We start from the raw sequence: 18828 nt of genomic DNA on the forward strand, positions 1-18828 counted from the left end.
GAAGCATAAGGACAACTTTAGAGAAAGACATTTCCAAAACTAGGATGGAAGGATGACACTGAATTTGGTACAGTCTGGTGCTACTTCCTCAAGCAACTGCTGCATACAGCAAAGATGACTGAATTCCCCAAACTGTGACTAGTATTAAAGTTATGAGTCAAGACAACAAACAGCATGGAGAAGATTTAGAGGTCTCTAGATTTTTTGCTAGGCCTTCTGCATGGATAATTCAGCCCAGCTAGGCTGGACACTGAGCCTTCATCCTAGCATCCATCAAGAAGGGACACTTGGGGTTGGAAGAGCTCCCCATTAGCTCCCATACTGCAGACCATCAGAAGAACTGGTCCAGGAAGAGGGGTATAGTTCATCAGCTATTTCTAGCTGTCATTATAGTTTAGAAGGGATATTTTTTTAATAATAATTGTTTCTAACTTTGTTTTTTCAATAGAGAAACTAAAATAATAGTTAAGGTTAGTTTTTATTCTCTATATCAATGTTATGTACAAAGTACCTCAAACAGATGTGGGTCGAATGGCAAAATTTGTGCTTCACATACACAGCCTGAGCTGGGGCTGCAGTGCCACAGAAACACAGTATGTTACAGCCTCTGTGGCCCATTAATGCAAGGAGGGGAAGGAGATCAAAGACACCCTTCTGGCTCAAACACCACCTTACTCACCGTCGGAAGGGATGGCAAAGGTGCTTTAAGCACGGCTCAGCCTCTCTGAACATCCCCAGTGCTGAGCCGATGCACCCACAGGTCTGTGGGTGATGCTCACCCACCAGTTGAACTGCTCTTGCTCTGCTCTGCACTTCACAGGGTGTTTTGGCAGCGCTGGTGGGCAGACGCAACAAGAGAGGCAGGTGGAAGGAAATGCTAGGGGTATAACCCCACAGCGGTGCCTTGCTAGATGGCTGCCTGCCTGCAGCTTCGGGCACACGGCACACCGCCACAGGGGGCCTGAGGCCGCCTGCCCTTTGTCCCACCGCTAAGGGCTGCCCAGCTGCAGGTGCAGCCATGGCTGGGCTGGGGGGCAGGGACATGTCCCCCTGGTAAGGAAATGCAGGTTCAGGAGTGACAGAGGTGTGTTTCTGGCTGCACTGGGGCTGGAGAGCCTGGCACCTATTTCACTGCAGAAACACCCGGATGGAGAAGCCCCATCCAAGAGAGAGGAGCAGGGAACAGGGCTGTGAGCCTGGCCAAAACGTGCGCAGGGGGAGAACTGCCCTTCTGGGCTGGCATGGCTCTTCTGTATTGTAGGCTTGAGATCCAGACCTATCCCCTGTCCAGAGCTCACTGTGCATTTTTTTTTTTTTCCAGCTTTTAAGAGGTCTTCACCTTTTCACATGCTTGTATTCATGTCTCTATTTTCTTAATCCTCTTTGCAGCACTATTTCTCATCAACAGAAGCTCTATGTAGCGTTTGGTACTGAATTCACCACTGATCTTGAAATACTTAATTACTCCAGAATTATGTAAAGAAACCTATATTTGGCCCTGCTGCTGCTTCTCAGTGCATACCTGCTATGTGGGGAGGCAGGATTTAAACCTCTAGAAGGACCAAACCAAGACCAGGCTCATTTTAAAACATTATCTAATTTACAAGAGAGAGAGTCAGTGAAAAGCAGGATAGGCTTTGATCAAGCCTAATTATGGAGTCTAATACTGGGTAGATGGATACAATATTGCCATGGGTGCTTTTTTCTGCCCAGAAAACCAAAATATTCCTTAAAGAAACAGCTGTGTCCTGCCTGCAGCCTGCAGAAGAATGGCATTAGTCACGTGCAGTCCAACACGTAGCACAATTGAAAAGTTCGCTCTGTGAGACTGACAGGAGCTATTCATATTGGGCCCCTCCACCATCTGCCTGAATGGCAGGCTGCGGGGTAGCAGCGGCCCCCCCTTACAGCCTCTGTGCGGCCTCAACACTTAGTGCCTGCTCAAAGTCTGTCCCCAAGTGCAGAAAATCGGGGATTGAAAGCAAAGAGAGGATGTCACTCAGGTCAAAGCAGATTGTCAAGAGGAAAAAGAAAGAATGAGGGGGGGAAATGTCAAAGCTTCGTCTGGTGGGTGTGCCAGGTTGCTCTTCTGGGAGCAGAGGTGTTGGCTTCAACAAGGAGATGAGGAGGGAGAGCAAAGGGGATGACCAGACAGTATGGGTCTGGGGACAAATCCCATACCCTCACTCCTTCGTCCCTCCCTGGGCTTAGATGACTCAGCTCTGAGGCAGCACCAGGCTGCGTGAGGGTCAGTGCCAGGGCGAGATGTCCCTGCTGCTGTCTGCATCACCTGCGTGCTGTGGTGCGAGAAGGTATGATGAGGGCTTTGTCTGCACCCCTGTGCACACACTGTCAGGCATCCCTTGGGGGCTGGTGGCAGGGACCACAGACCTGCAACCATGGTCACTATTTGCCTGTCCCAGATGCCCTTCAGGTCCTTGGACTGGGAGCCAGGCTGCTAGCTTTGCCCATATTAGTTTTCTCATAGATGAATTTCATCTTCAGAAATATTTATGAAGGTTTTTTTCCCTTTCAGATGAACCTGCATGTCCTGAGATGAGGCTCACATCCCAGGCTAGGGTCAAGGTCGGAGTCCAGAGGACAACCTGTTTGGAGGCCTGAACACCATCAGTGCCCTGCCTTTGAAGGTCAGACTGGGTGGAGGGGGGATTCATTTCCATTCTATGACCTGTTTTTCCTTCTCATTTCCAGACAGTGTTATCTTTCCCCACGGCAGAAATTCCTGCTATCAGTGCCTGAGGTGTGTGGCTCAGAGTTACTACAATCCATTCCTCTCCCATTACATTCAGTCCTAAGGTCACCCAGTTTTTGCAGTATGTTAAATAGCATCTCCCATTTTTATGCCATCAGCACATGATTAATTTCCTTCCACTTCAGTCACTGTCAACAAGAAATCTAAAATCCGGACCCCTGAAGAAGAGCTTAGGTAGTCTTCCTCCAACCCAATCCTTCTCTTCTGCAGGCCAATACTTCTGGTTTCACCATGAGCCATTGCCACCTCCCCTCAGGCTCCTGCTCTTCTCAAAACCATTACTCTCTCTTTTTCTGAATGTGAAGGCAGAGCAGAGCCTTAGGAAACAGCAGGTGAGTGAAGAGTTATCATGCAACTGAAACATCTTTGCTTTTATCTGCCCTTAATGGACAAAGAAAAGGGACGATTCACAGGTGGCCCATCTGGGAGTTTTCCAGATTATTTTCTTATTATGTTTCAAAACAGTTGGAGCCCCATTTTCCCTTTGCTTCAAAGTGCATATTCATTAGGCTCAACAAAGACTCACAGGATTGTGACCCAAATGGGGAAAAATAGTTGAAATTTTCCACAAACCAATGGAAATTTGGTTTTTTCCTCTCCTCTCCTCTCCTCTCCTCTCCTCTCCTCTAAGAAAAACCTCTAAAAAATTTCTAAAGAAAATCTTTTGACAATTGTTAAGAAGTCTTATTTTCAAGTAAAAATCTGAAAGGTTTTGTGTTTGCTTGATTTTTGTTTTTGTTTTTGTTTTTTTAATTAATGGAGATTGCCTAGTTTTAACAACCATGGGGAAGAGATGAGGATAACAGTGCTTACCATACAGACATGTACCTTGGACAAAGAGATAACCCAAATCAGGGAGGGGCAAAAAGCCACCGAGAGCTGATTTCAGTCCAGGCCTGCCTAGAAAGCGTACCACATGAGACGCAGAGTTGTTATCCTGACAGCAGTGTGAACCCTGTGACAACACCTGTTACTCAGGCTAGGAGCTCTGTTGTAGAGGAGGAAAAAGAATTTTGAGTAAAATAGTGTCAAAACTGACTTCTGTCTCATCTCTGTACCACTCAGCTCTTCACTGGTCTGCTCTTCGCTTTACAGGCCATTAAAATAACAGCAGTGATTTGGGTGTTCATGCCATTTGAACTGCTCAGGGCACTTGCGGTGGAGGAATCTACCCCAGTTAATGGTGTGCGCTGGGGTTAGTGGGTCTGCTCACATGGTCCAGGCCAGCCTGGTGCTGGAATACCTTTGCTGAATGGGACCCTCAGCCTGGAAATAAGCTGTGGGAGGTTTTGGTGTAGAAGTGACTAAAGATTGACATCACTTACAATGAGTGACACTTTAAAAACATTTCCCAGGTATTTTTGTGTAAGAAAATTTTTTTTCTCTCTCCTTTATTCAGTCTTGTAGGGAATACTGTATGTTTAGGAGATGCCTGGCTGCAACTTTGAAATGAATGGATTTATTCTTGTGCTTCACTTAAGAAAGGAGTTAGAAAACTTCAAATACCGAGAATTCCCAGGAAGACAGCTGTCAGAGGATCACATGTCGGATATGAAGTGGCTCTCCAGCTGGTCCCTGTCTGCATGCTGGGAAGGCATGTGGAGACATTTTTTCAATTGCTGTACTAGTTTGACATGTTCACAGTAGAAAATGATGTATCATTCTTGAGCCTTTGGTTGGTGGACACTTCAAAGTGCATTGGATCCTCGGAGAGGAGTGCCCTATTGTTAATTGTTCCTTTCACATGTACATTGGGATGAACATGGCAAGAGCAGCGAGGAACAAAAGGGCTCCGGTGGCCTCTTAGAGAAAACTCTGTGCAGCTCAACCTGAGTCTGACCTTGAAAGGGTGGGTTGCTCTGGTTTTTAAATCCTGCTTGCCGGTTCATTCCCCTCCAGCTCCCCACCGTTACCCAGCTGCAGGGGAACGGCATGCCGGAGCAGCGAGCACATCAAGGCATGGGGAGCCCCTCCACAACTGCTATGTGGTGCCCAAGGATCTATGTCCTGAGCAAGCGTCCTTCCAGGAGGGCCCTGAGGGCTTGGAGAGTGATTCTGCAATGGGTGTGTTGAAGGAATGCCAGGTTTCCCTTATCCTCTGGTAAGCAGGTAAGCCATACCCAACCTTCTCAATATAAGTGACCCACTAGCATTCAGTGCCAGCACAGCACAGGGGTCTTGAGTCCTATGATTGCATATAGGATCTCAGAATACACAGCATGAGTTTTCCAGCCCTCTGAAGACACAGTTCATTAACATCCTCAGACAATCATTTTGTTCCCAGGCACCTGCCCCATGTTTCTCTGTCTCTCCCTCTCAGCCCCTTGGGAAACCAACTAGCTCTACTGGGAGATGGTGCTGTGCAACATGGTGTCCAGGTTGGGTTCAAGAGCTCAAGCACAGGAGGCAATTTGTTCCTGCAAACAGATATGTGATCCCTTGGTGTGCATCTCTTTCAATGAGCTAGACAAAACCTCTCCCTGTAGCCTCAGTTGCATGGAGGGATCTGTGTCAGGTCACAGAGAGGCCAGGCCCTGGCTAGCACATCCCAAAATAGATGCTGAAGCAGGTAACTGGAAATTGTCCCCCTCAAATGATCCAAAAGAAGATTGCACAAACATTTGTATGCTGGCATGAGGCGGATTATAGAGGGTGCAGACAGGGCTAGCTGCCCAGGTCTCCTAGGGAATGAACTGCTTCTGAACTAGAAATTAGGAGGAGAGAGGCATGTCTGCGGTGGCATATCAGGCACCGCATTACAGTCCACCATGGTGACAAAGGCTCTGCAGCACATTCTGCTGCAGGATGTCCTGGCCCTGGGGTTTCCCTAGACCTGAAACACCTGAGTCTGGGCACCAGCACATGTGGCTCAGACCAGACTGGAAGAAATGATGTGAATAGGGATGGCAGCACTGGGTGCACCAGTGCAGGGACACTGAAGAATCATCCCTGAGGCCTCTGCCCAGAGTTTGGTATAAGGACACAGTCTGGATCTTGTCTTCCTCTGAGGAAAATTGGAATAATACAAATACAGTAAATAACCTTAAAATTTAGCTGTTTTCAATCCTCAGGGCTTAGGCCTTTGATGCCTCACATCTGTAAGGTAGATTTTACTTGCAAAATGGCTTGGACTTTGGTCCCTGCTTTCTCTAGGGCATGCGTTTGGTCTAGAGCTGGCAGCATCTCCCCTTGGTGGGTGCAAACATCCTGTGCCCCTCTCCACTTCCCATTCCCAGGGTGCTGTGGGCTGGAGAGCAGGAGTAGCGCTGCTCCTGCCATGGGAGACAGCAGGTCCCGGGCTGGCACACAGGCTGCTGCCAGCTTTGTGTCCTTGGTGTGTCCAGTGCACACTGAGGGCAGCCCTTCTTCTCCCCTTTTCCTCCAGGTCTCCATTTTACAGTGCTATTAAGTTATTGCCACCCCTTAGGGACAAGCCTGCGAGAAGGCGGAGGGCTCACATAACTCTGGATCAGTAAAGGAAGCAGCTCAATTAGCATTTCACACGCCTTTTCTTCCCTCTCTTCTTACCTTCCCTGCAGCGGGCATGCTTTCCCCTTAAAGGATTGTCCTGTTTCTGCTCCTTGCCAGCGTTGGCAGGGTGACAGTAGTCGAGTGTGCAAACTTGTGCTATTGTCCCCAGGCCAGGGGGAGTCATGGAGACCCACTAATATGACACAGGAAAATGTTTGCTGATGGCAATTCTATGGGCTTTGTCTAACTCTTTCTCCATCATGACGACTCGATTTAAGTCTCTAACTGTTTGACTACAGATGCAAGAGTACTATCCAACTCCATCCTTTTGTCCGGGTAGTTTGAATGGGTAATTCAGCTTTTGTGTAACTCAATTGAGGGGGCAAACATAAAGACAAGATTCTTGAGCGCTCAAGCTCCCTTTCCATGGATATCTGCACATCTCTTTAGAGATTTGTTCCTTTCCTACCTTTTTCTGACATCATCCTCCCCTTAAAAAAAAAAAAGGGGGGGGGGGGGCTCTGATGGGGAATGGTTAAAAGTAGGCTAGCCTGGTCCCCCCGTATTACATTGTTCTGTGCCAATGAAGCATAGTTAGTATCAGCCCCCAGAGAGCTTCGGGAAGTGCAGAGAAAAGGGTGCCTAAACTTTCCTAACTCATCCTCAGCATTTTCACTTCAGATTGTGTCATTTTTAAAAAGAAAGGCCTCAGTAGGGGTGAAGAGGATAGGGAGAATGGTAGAAATCGCCGGGAAATGATTGTATTTATTAGCTGTCTTTCTGTGGCTGTCCCCATGGTGACAATTTGTGATGGCAAAGAATGCAAGGAGGGGAGGCTGATGCCTGATTGGGATGCTTTGTATTTGGCAAAGTGGCTTCTGATTGGCCTGGGAGAGCCCCGAACTCGCCGGAGTCGATATTCATTCAGCTTGCTCAAGTGCTTGCTAAACTGCGTCCAAACACTGGCGGGCCCTGGCTGCCTCCACCGAGGTTGGCGGTGTGTAACCTGCCTAACGAGATTAGCGGGGAAGGGGCTCTTCACAGCAACGCCGCAGCCACCAGCACCGGCAGAAAAGCTACCACACGCCGGGTGAGTGTCCACACTTGCTTACAGGGAGATGGGAGCAGCCGTCCCAGCTTCTTTCCACTAAGCGCTATCTAACCAGATTAGGTGCCGGGCTGGCCAGCATTCGTGAGCCAGTCCCCATGCTGGTGTGTGCTGGGGCAGCGGTGTGGGGTGGTGGGCTGCGGGTGCACGGTGGCTCTGTCAGGAGTTTGCCGGCATGGAGGTGAGATGATGGACAACTTGTTTGTGTGGCTGAGAAGTTTGACATGTCCCCCACCCTCCCTCCATTTGCTTGGTGCTATTTGAACTGAGGCTTCCTGCTCTTAAGTGTGGCCATCATGTTCCACAGGTTTGTCAAGGTTTGTCCGAAGGTGGATTATAAACTTTTCATGGGAAACTCTACACGGTGCATCCAATGAGATGGCATCAGACAGCGAGGTAAAAACTCTACTGAACTTTGTCAACCTGGCCTCCAGCGACATCAAAGCGGCTCTGGATAAATCAGCTCCTTGTCGCCGGTCGGTTGACCACAGAAAATACTTGCAGAAACAGCTGAAGCGGTTTTCTCAGAAGTACTCACGGATCCCACGGTGCCACCCCAGCAAACCCTCTGAGTGTGGCTGGCGCAGGGTGACAGAGGACCGGGGCCGTGGCCCCCAGCCCGAGGCACCCAACCCCAGCCCCCATGGCGGGGCTGCTTCTGAGAAGGTGCTGCAGGCAGTGGAGGCAGAGGAGAGCCTCACTGGGGAAACGGTTCTGCAGGAGCAAAATCCTGAGGCTGCCAGGCCAGACCAGGTGCCCATGAGGAAGCGACAGCTCCCCGCCTCCTTCTGGGAAGAGCCACGGCCAACCCAGAGCCTGCCAGCCAGGGTCTTTCCTGAGGGGGTCCCGGCCCCCAGAGACCCTCCTCCCTATGAGGGGAAGAAAAGCAGACGGAGCCCAGATGCTGCTGCCCCAGAGAGCCCCCCTGAGCCTGCCCCGCATACTGGGGAGAAGGACCCTGCTGGGGTCCTCTCAGGTCGGGTGGGTGCCTGGACCTGCTGCCCCTTCTCCTGCCCTGGGCCGGGGGTGTACCAGCCCCCGGGTGCACTGCCCCCGTCGCCCTTCCCAGGGCTGGGGCTGTGGAGGAAGAGTGTGGCCGCGCTGCCAGCAGAGATGCCACACTTCTGCAAGGAGGCCGACGTCACAGGGCAGAAACTCTACAGGCCCGTGGTTTTGAAACCCATCCCCACCAAGCCCGCTGTCCCCCCACCAATCTTCAACGTTTTTGGCTATCTTTAGCTGGGGGGGTGTCAGAGTCACGCTGAACATGAGAGCTCCTGACAGTGAATCGAAACGCCCGGTCGGGCACCAGGCATGAGCTGCTGGCAGCATGGAGCTGCAGGGGGAAGGAGAACAACTATTGCACCCTCTTCCCCATGGGCGGGCTGGAGTGAATTAGTAACTATTGGGAAGCTACTCGGGCTCCACTCTCAGTACATGGGTGTAAGTAGGGAATAAACCTTACGAAGCCGGTGGCATGGAGCATGAGGCAAACCAGGGCTCTTTCATTGATGGGCATTGTCTGAACCACGGCGAGCGGGGCTGCGGGCCATTCATAGCCGCACTTGTAACACCTAGGAGACCTCCGCCGTGTGGGAACATCTTTCTGGGGTTGCCCTGCGGCAGCAGCAGTGAAATGAAATGAATTAAACCCATTCAAAGAGTTTTTGTACTTTAATTCCAGAGAAGTCAAGATATTCAGGTCACTTCCTTTTGCGTGCAAGAGACTGGAAGGACAGTATTTAATGTAGAAACCACGCTTGTGAATTGATTTAAGCTCTTCTTGTATGTAAATACTGAGATAATTAAAAGAAAAAATTAAGGGAAGAAAGGAGGTTATTTTATTTTGGTGATTCTGTAAATGCAGTCTGTTTATTTTTGCCCTACTGGGTAGACACAGGTTTGACTTGCAACACTTGGGTAGATATGAGGTCTGAAATCTTTGCCTGTTCAGACTGATGTAAATTAAAAGTAATTCTTCTGAGGCTGGAAAATTAACTAGTGTTAAGCTGGTGCAAATGGAAGCAGATGAATTTCCATGTCAGGAATTGTTCTGCATTAACAGAACAAATGAGAAATTGTATTAGTTGAATGCAAAACCATAAAATATGGTAGAAGAAAAAAGCATATAGAACAGCCTGCCTTGATTTCTGGCTCCCAGACAACTTTTACTTTGTCTGATTTTGAAACGCTATCACAAGGCCTGGCTGCAAATTATTTGCCTGGTATTTTCCCAATTATTTTAACAAATTACCATTAGAAAAGTTAATGCGGGATTTTTTAAAGTTAGATTTCTCTTAAACCCATGCAGAAAGTGGTGCTAAGGCACAGCACATGAGATCTGAAAGGTTTAATATTGCAGGCCTATGTATCTATTCAGTTATACTGGAGTAAATCACTGAGGTCAAGAGAAGTGCATTATGGGGGGGGGGAAGGGCCAGAGAATGGATGCCTGTGATCTCCCTTAACCTGCTCTTGCTGAAGTTAATGGGAATTTCTCCCAGGATTCAATAAAAAGTGTGCTCAATCAGCTTGGGCTCTGGCTAGTATAACTCCCTATGGCACTTCTTTCAAGTGCATTGCAGTCATGAAAAAATTATCATCTTAAGCAACTGTAGAGTGTCATTTTGGATCTTCTGATGGGGCTTGGTGTTATATAACCAGGTTGCAACTTTCATTAGGATATGAACTTACTCTCAGGCTAAAAGTAAATCATCCTTTCCCCAAACCTCACAGTATATCCCACCAATGTTTATTTTTACAGGAACAATGTCTGTAAGGTGTTAGTCCAACAGGCCAAAAGTTAAAATGGAGATGGATTTCATTACTTTCTCCCTGCTACCAGCACTTAATATATGTATCAAGCCTCCATAAACTACTCCTATAGGAGAGAGAGTAGGAAATGTCTTTGGTAGCACATATCTGCAACTATATGCAAGGTGCAAGGTGGTAAAGAGTTGATCTAAGGGTTAAAGACATCAGGTTAGCTCTTGATTCGGAAGTGAAGATGTGGATATACTTAGATGTCTTTCCTTTTTTGTCTTTCTGTCAAAAAGATCCATGAGGAGACTGTCCCTCTCCACGAGGGAGACTAATCGAAACCAGAGGCAGTACCCCCATTGAAGTTAATGGGAGGAGAACTATGCCTCTTAATTTGCAGAGCTGTAGGCAAGGAACTTTTAACATGGAAATAGGGGCCCTTTCTCACACCTATAGCTCTGTGTCACTGTTGTAATCCAGATGAAGCCAGATGCTGAACTCTGTCTCAGTGCTGTCAATGCAGAGCAGCCTCCTTGGCACTGGTCTGGATTTCCATCTGGGTGACCAGAGCAGGTCGTGGAATGAACCACGGTGACTGCTGTGGACAAGTGTTCCTGCTAGAGTTCAGAAGGGAAATTTGAAAGTGCTAGATAGATACTGCACCAGAATATGGATTTCTAGCATAACTAAAATACTTAGCAAAGTGGATAGCCTCTGTAGAGATTTTATTTCTGAAGAAATTCAGAGAAGGAAGAGAGTTAAAATCAAGTGCCTACCTTCTGGATATTAAATTCTTGGTTTTCTAATTTTAAACTGTTTTTTAATGTATGTTGCTGTACATTTTCCATGTAGTAGAATAGCATGTTTTTAAGTTAGGATGAAAGATTGAACCAGACTGTTCCAAATGACCTCTGACACACAGATATTTATGCACTTACCCTCAGATTTAAACTGATGCTACTTTTTAAAATCATTTGTGACATACTTCCCTCTGCAGCCCAGGGCAGGCAGTGGCCCTTGCTGCGGCTCTGAACTAGAGCAGTAGCGAGGTGAAACACAAATGAAGAGAAGACAGTTGTGAAATATATTCAAAATCACTGAATGGGGATGTGTGAGACTTTCCAAAAGGTTTGCAAAGAATAGGAACTTTGTCTCATCTCTAACAATACTTACTCTTCTCTCACACCTGAGTTAATCTAAATTATTAATTCAAGCTTGGATTCAGACTTTTCCTGGCTATTTTTGTGTTTGGTTGTTCAATGTTGCTACTCAGGACAACTGATAGTCCTTCAGAATCTACTTGTTTATTCATACCTTGTTTGAAAGATGGAAACAATAACATTCGAGAGCTGCTATTTACTACAACAATGCAAATTTAAACTCTTAAAACCAAAATAGCTGTTATAAATAATGGGAAGGGAGAGGTAAGTGAAAAAGCTTTCATACAAAATGAAATAAAAAAATCAAAAAAGTGCACAAGAACATCAAGTGAATTGCACATGTTGCAGTAAAAAAAAGTACAGTAACTGGTCATGAAATATTCCTGGAACATTTCACATAAAGTCATCATCTCTGAAGGAGTATATGTACCACACTCAGTAAAAACAAGGCACTTCACCTTGCACTAGAACTACTGATCTGCTTACAAGCCTGGTTTGTTTGGGTTCTGGGGTATTTGTCTCTTCACAGTAACTTCTAGATAGATAGAAGATAAAATCACATTGAATTTGCGCAGATTAAGTACTGTGCACAAAATACTTGTGTCAATGACTGGAGTGGAGAAGTAGTGGGCTCCATTTCAGTGCAAGTAAATGTAAACTGAGTGTGTGAAGATTTGCTGTAAGAATCAAGCAGAAAGGACTTAATAACATTGTAATTACCAGATTTCCCCTCTAATAGGCTCTTCTCTCATCAGTTTCTGTGCAGAGTGTGCCCTTACCATTCCCACAGTTGTGATACGTTCCCATCAGAGCAGTGCTCTCTAGCTCAGTGACTCTCTTGCTCAAGAGCAACCAGGACATGGGTGACTCAACAGAGATGAGGGTGTCTTGGTTGAAAGAAGAAATGGACTTTCCATATTTGCTCCACTCAAACCCAGTTTCAACTTCTCCAGTGACATAAAAAGAAACTGTAGTTTGTGAGACTTTTATGTTCTCAGGGAGAATTCCTAGTCTGGGATCGCTTATCAAATCCTACCCCTGTGGTTACACATACAGTTGGTGATTATGAAACCTTCTATCAGCCACTGGTCTCCAGGGCTGTCATTGCACACCAAACAAGCACTTAAGCAAAGGATGTCTACCAAGCTCTGACTGTATCCATCCTCTACAACTGCTCTGTTACAGTCATTACATTTCAAGGATTTTTTTTTCTGATTTATATCAATATGAGAAGGGCCCAGAACTTCACTGCTCAGCCCCATAAAATGAGAGCTGCATGAACTCCACAGGTGATTTTCTATCTCTCAAGATATTGCTTAGCAATACAGGGACTTCACTGGCAAAAGTGGTCTAAAGATTTCTTGTTCCCCATTCCTTTCCCTCCACACAGTATTTTTCCAACCTGAAGAAATTTCTTGTTCACACCTCAGGAGACAAGGGGTGGAGGTGGGGGGTAGATCTTAATCTGGTAGTAATGGAAGTCACTGGAGGAAATTTCAGCAGTGGAGGAATCTCATCGGACTTTCCAAAGCTTTGCAATTGAAAGCGTTGGTTTTTCAACTTCTTTTGCATTTGGGAAGGGGACAGCTATGGACACTCTGTCCATAGCTGTAACCAATTCCTCTGCTTACATCCTGTCCCGCAAGTGCTGAACACATTACACACAGAACCATCACAGAACCTGAACTTGTGTGCCCAGACAGACTTGTATGTGTGCATCATGCTTTTAGTTCTGTTTTAAGGTATAAAACTCCACACAAATAAAACTCATTGCAATGCATATTCCCTGCTTCTTATATTTCTATCTGATTCCATGGATGGTATGCAGGCCCACAAACAAAACCAGATCTGCCATGTCTCTGGTGGGGAACCCTAACAAACCATGGTGCACAGCTCCTTTGTCACCTAAGGTAAGAATGAGTGTGCTTCTAGCATAAGATCTACAAAGACATAGTTGGAAATTTAGACTCTTCCATCCTTACTGAGGTGCCTAGTCAGGAATGAGGCACTCATCAAATCAGTTCAGTAAGTCACACCTGTCAACTGTGCTGTAGTCACTGCCAATAACTGTTCATGGGTTCCTTGGCCTCCCCAGCTGTGAGGGAATGTGACTTGTTAAAAACTTCAATAAAAGAATTTCACGGACAATTATAGTGGTTCAGCTGATAGATGGTAACTTGTTAAGCTGCCATAAATCAGTTGTGGATCTGAGCTGTAAATAGGTGACCTAATTTTCAAAGAAGCTGAGATATTAACTTTCATCAGTGTCAAAGGGAGCTAATAGATACTTCAAACTTCCAAAGTCAGGAAATTCAGGGCTAAATCTTAAGATTTTTATTCTGCCTCGGTAATATCTGACACCAAATGTGGTCCTATTGGCTTAAGTGGAACTACACCTGATGCAAGCAACTTGGCATTGTTTAGGCACCTGAATAAGGATTTGGAAGCCTAATTCTGGGTGTTGGTTTTCATAAATCTCAAAGTCTAAATTTCATCATTTTGAAATAATACCTCTTTCTTCCAGTGATGGTATTGTTATAGCCCCAGAGGTCCAAGGAGATGAGAGCCTGGGTTTTGTAGGGACAATATCTTCTAGGGGAGGAACAGATAAAGTTGGTTTAGCAGTGTTTCCTCTCTCTGCACACCTTGCCTCTCTCCTTCACAACACTGTTTCTGCTGCTCTACAGCTTTGTTCTGCTCTGACACCAGCTTCATGACAGAGTAAAGCTACTGTTTACAGTGCAGCTACTTCTAATTTCTAGCAAAAAAAAAAAAAAAAAAAAAAAAAGCTCCGAGTTGCTTTCAAATCCCCAGTCTAGGAAACTATCTCAAGCAGGATTTCCCCTACTTCTCATTACAAATGTAATATGAAATGAACTGTATTCTCTATGTGCAAATACAATTCTTACATCCCTCTTATATAAACCTTTCCTTGATTTTTAAAGAAATCAGCATTTCTGGACTTTAGTCTATTAAAAAGTTCTGAGATTTGAATGTTCAGAAATCAAGTACTCAATGAGAAAGGTCCAAAAAATGAAAGTAAAAGTGTTAGCAAGATGGTGTCAAAGTATCAGAGAATAAGCAACCAGCACACTTAGCAGAAATCCAAATGGTAGAATAGAAGGTAAAATAAAAATCTCAGTCAATGAGGGAAATGTTTGTTTTCCGAAATATGTTGACTCTACAATTTCTGAATTGTGATCACAGCAAGGATGCTAAGCTCCACCACAACCCCGATATACCTTTGAATTCCTTACTGATACTTGCTTCAGCAGTACTCATTTTTCAGTGTTGGTTTTCATTTCTTGTTCTTTGCAGACCAAGCTCTGAGGTGAATCATACATGTTTTCTTTTGGAAAACCTAACAGCTGTCCCATGTTTAGCTCACTGTCTCATCCATTTTCTTCTCATTCATGCTTCAGAAGCATATTTTTCTTAGATTAGTCATTGGAGGGCTCTTGACCAAGCCAGCAGCAAGTCCTCCCCTACCACGCACAGTGTGCCCTCGCCATGCTGATGCCATGCTGGGAAGCCACTGCGTGTCTGGTGTGCCTGGGGTCACTGTGTGTAATCATGCTGTAAGTATCGAATCAGTCTGTCTGGGAGAGGCAAGGTGTCAAGAAGTTTAATGCGGTTTCTTCCAACCAGGCTTCGTACCTTGATGCGGCAAAGATGGGAAAGAGGTCGCGGGGGCTCTGAAAGACAGGCAGGTCAGAAACATGAGCAGAACAGGTTTAAACTTGAGAGGGACAGCTCAGCTTGGCCAGGTCAGTGTCAAGAGAAATGGGAGAAGGAGGAATAAAAAAAAAAAGGGGCTTTTCTGTAATGAAAGGATGATGCATCTGGCATTGGTGGCAGATCATCTACTCTGAGGCATGACATAGGAAATGAAGTGGGGCTGGAGAATGGGGTGCTGTATCCCATCTCAGCCTTAGCAATGGGCTTTCTAGGAGGATTTAAACAAGCTCCCTTACACTACTCTGCCTTCCCACTAAAAATAAATGTAATATGTACCAAATTTAGCTTGGTGCCAGAAAACTAATTCTGATGTCTATGAAAGACTTTGGATCCTGAGGGAAAGGATATTTAGGAAAGCAGAATATTAGTAAAGGCTTTAAAGGCCACTGGTGCCTGCTGGGCTGCTGTGGAGATGGTCTCACTGCCCACCTGCCCTGATCTGACTGTAACCCAGGTGCAGTCAAATCAGCCTTCCTGTACTGGCAATGCTCATTCCCAGTTGGTCAGATCTGCAGCTGGCATACATTTAGCATCACACAGTAAGTGACACCCCAGCAATTTCTAATGCCTCATACCTGGTCCAAAATGAAATTCAGTCTCAGTAAGGAAATCCTATCAAGTTTAAGGGATGAATACAAAGAGAAGATGGTGACTGAGGTTTTGAATCCAACAGCTGGAATATTTGTGCCAGATTCTCTCCTGGGTGACCATACCTGCTTTTTCTTTAATGACAGCCCAGTCCTCATAGCTGTCAATATGCTCCTTGAGCCGTGAACAGAGCTGCACGTTACCCACATAATCCAGGAGAACATCAATGATAGGCCCGGCCCAGCGACTTATCTCTGGAGTAGACACCATTTCACAAAACTTCAAGGAAAAACAGATTGAGTACAGTCAGGGGAAGATGAATGCACCTGTGGAAACTGCAGTGATAGCAACAGCCCCAGTGGCTTTGGTGTTCCCACCCTTCTATCAGCTGTGAGGGCAATTACTAGTTTCCATTCAGAAAACTTCAGCTAAAGCCTCTTTTTTTTTTTTTTCAACTGAAGGTAGAATCCTCTCTTTACAATCACAGGAGGACACAAACCCCTGGTGAGGTCCTAACTCTGAATCATGGAAAGGATAATAAATTTTTTTACAGGGTCCAAATGTCCTACTTCCACAGAAATGGGAGGACAGAGGAGCTTTGCCCCAAGCCAGTGAGGGAGCTACTGAAAGGTCCATGCAGCCCAGGGCACTGACTCAGCGTGCTGGGTCCCCTTCCCTTCTTGGGAGGGGCTCTCTGGGGCAACTGTGCCCAAAGGAGGCTTAGGGAAAGAGGGAGATTTGGCAGAGCACAGCGCCTACTTCTTGTGGACCCAATAGTATTTGCAGCTTTTGGGGACCAAACACCTTACTAATTACAAGTCTGGGGAAATCTCTGCACAAATGAATCCCCAGCAGTTTTACTTGCTTATAGGAGAACTATCCTGGGCCTAATGCAGAAGCATCTTTCTTAGTCATGGATCAGGCAAATTTTCTGTTGCCCCAGTGCAAGCTGCAGAGTACTCAGAGCCATTGCATGGAGGGCTGCTTATGGAGATACTGAAGAAGAGACTTAAGGACCTGACTTTAAGCAGTCTCATTTCAAAGAAGTAGTGACTTCTCTTCCCGCTTTAAGCAAAATATGTACATTATACCAGACAGCTTCATCTATCTCTGATAGGGTGCTGTGTATGATGAAGGTATCTGTGGAGTTATCTGCATGTGAGCAGTCAGACAGTTTAACATGAATTAAATCATGCTGCATGGATAAGATCTTAGGCGTGTGGCCAATCCCAATTGAGTGATGGTGGCTTAAGCACCATCTATCAGTTTAGTCACTGAGACTGTCTGCAAGCACCCTCCAAGCCCACCCCAAACAGGAAAGAAAATGCACCAGCTTAAACCTCTTTCAGTTTGAGCTCCTGTAACTAGATCAAATTTGATTATGTGTGCATGAACTCTAACTTAAAATGTATTAAAGTCTTGTGTGGATGCTCTTATGCAGAAATAAAATCATATTAGCTCACCTAGGAAAGAATAAAGCTGCATCAAATTATAAGGCCATTTTATACAAGGTGAGAGCATTCACAGAGGTGTTTACTACTCTTCTGGCTTCTTTTTTTCACTGAGTAGTGTTTTCCAGGAAAATTACATTCAGTAATGCTGGGAGGATCCCAGCAGACACCCCAGAGTTTCATACCTGGGCCGCTTATAGGAAGTTCAGTTTAGTACATCTGGCTGTCATATGCCATTGCCATGCAGTTACCTATAGGACGTGCAAACTGGGGATCTGCACTATCACCTCCAAGCAGTAACTCCACTTTGTCACAGTTTAAATGAGGACACATGTACAGGGCAATAAAACACTGGATCTTACTGCTCTCCTATTCTTGTCTTCGCCAGAGACCTTACCTGCCTTTTCCTCTTTTTTCTATTCACACGTTCAGTCTACAAAAAACGTTTTTTGGAATAAAAATGTTCCAAAACATGTTGCAAGAAAAGAAGCACAGCAAAACGAAGCAAAATAATGCAAACCTGCAGCTAGAGGCAATGGGATTGCCTGCAGTCTCAGTAGGCCCCTGAATGCCCTCTCGCGGCAGTAGGATAGTTCACTCCCCACAGTCACAGTTTTGACACTGCAATTCTGGAAATGTGGAGTGAGACAGCAACCATTTTTCTGCATTCACTTTCTCCAGGACACGTTAATTTGATAGCAACACTAATGATTTATAGTTATGCATTTTTCAAATCTAATTCCAGTAACTCATAACCTTTACTGGATAAAGACTAATCATTTGGATTTATTATCCTTACATAAGCTTATACAAGAAAATAAAAAATGAACATCTTTTGTGTGCAGACTACAGTTTCATAAGATCCTCTATATTTCAGAATACAAACCATATCACAATTATATCATGAAGCTACACCGCACAAGCCTTACTTTATTAGCCAAATTCCTAGCATTAAGAAGCAAATTTAAAATAATATTGGAAGGAAAGGATTACTTTTTCTCTGTATGCATTTGTCCCTCACTGGTCTCTCTCTAGGCACAGATAGAATTTTATACAGCTTTTGCTACCTCTGCCTCACATGGTCTGAACTTTGAAATCATGACTCTGAGTGACCTAATATTTTATTATTATAATATTAGTGTTATAATATCATAATATAGTGTTAGTGTGACCTAATGTTTTCTTAGGCACTAGAAGTAGTTTTCAGTGAGATACAGTGGGAAATAATGTGATTAAATAAGTAAAAACAGAACTGTTTTTGAGTGGCTAGGATACCACAGAGGGCTACAGACAAACAATCTCTCCTTGCCTTGAAATTCCAGTCCTCTGTTCACTCTACATGCTATCATATCATGGTTCAAGAACTAGAGATTAAATATTTTATCAAATTTTCTTTGACAAAAATATGGTATCCTGGAGAAATTTTGCTGTGACAAACACTCTCAAGGATAAGTTAGCTCTGTTTGGGATAAAGTATTATTTTGATGGACTCTTACAATCCTCTTTCTAAGATTTCTTTTTGTTTGTTTTTTTCCCCAGACGTGTTACTGAAGAATAAAGTCTTTCGGAAGACAGGACTGATAAAAAGGTCAAAATTTCATAGGATTTTTTAATGTTTCCCTCTATTCTTTCCACTACCAAGAAACATTTATTGGTGACCATCTCTTTGGGCTAAAAGACACTTTCTTCTCAATCCCTCAAAGCTACACTTAGATAGAAGCTGATTTATTTCTTCCCTGATTCTTTGTAAAATAGAAGGACTTCCATGCTGAGATTTCT

The 18828-nt window shown here is 45.1% G+C and overlaps 2 protein-coding genes across 4 annotated transcripts in view; one reads left to right on the forward strand and one right to left on the reverse strand.

Moving 5' to 3' along the window:
• Positions 1-7730: 7730 nt before the first annotated feature.
• Positions 7731-8591, forward strand: FAM181A (family with sequence similarity 181 member A). Its single transcript, XM_074909350.1, has one exon. It carries the CDS (start codon positions 7731-7733, stop codon positions 8589-8591), a length of 861 nt encoding a protein of 286 aa, XP_074765451.1.
• A 416-nt stretch (positions 8592-9007) lies between these two features.
• ASB2 (ankyrin repeat and SOCS box containing 2) overlaps positions 9008-18828 on the reverse strand; it is a 36549-nt gene continuing 26728 nt past the window's right edge. For 2 of the 3 annotated variants that reach the window (XM_074908589.1, XM_074908587.1), the window contains exons 9-10: positions 15724-15877; positions 9008-14967 (exon numbers count right to left, since the gene is read on the reverse strand). In XM_074908589.1, coding sequence (XP_074764690.1) covers positions 14831-14967; positions 15724-15877 — 291 coding nt within the window. In that variant the 3' untranslated portion in view covers positions 9008-14830. The remainder of the gene's footprint in view (positions 14968-15723; positions 15878-18828) is intronic. The other variant, XM_074908590.1, reaches the window with a different exon arrangement.

This window comes from Athene noctua, chromosome 6 (assembly GCF_965140245.1).
Source record: "Athene noctua chromosome 6, bAthNoc1.hap1.1, whole genome shotgun sequence".
Taxonomy (NCBI): Eukaryota; Metazoa; Chordata; class Aves; order Strigiformes; family Strigidae; genus Athene; species Athene noctua.

Excerpts from the sequence above, each read along its gene's own strand:
- FAM181A (XM_074909350.1), top strand. The coding sequence starts at position 7,731 with ATGGCATCAGACAGCGAGGTAAAAACTCTACTGAACTTTGTCAACCTG.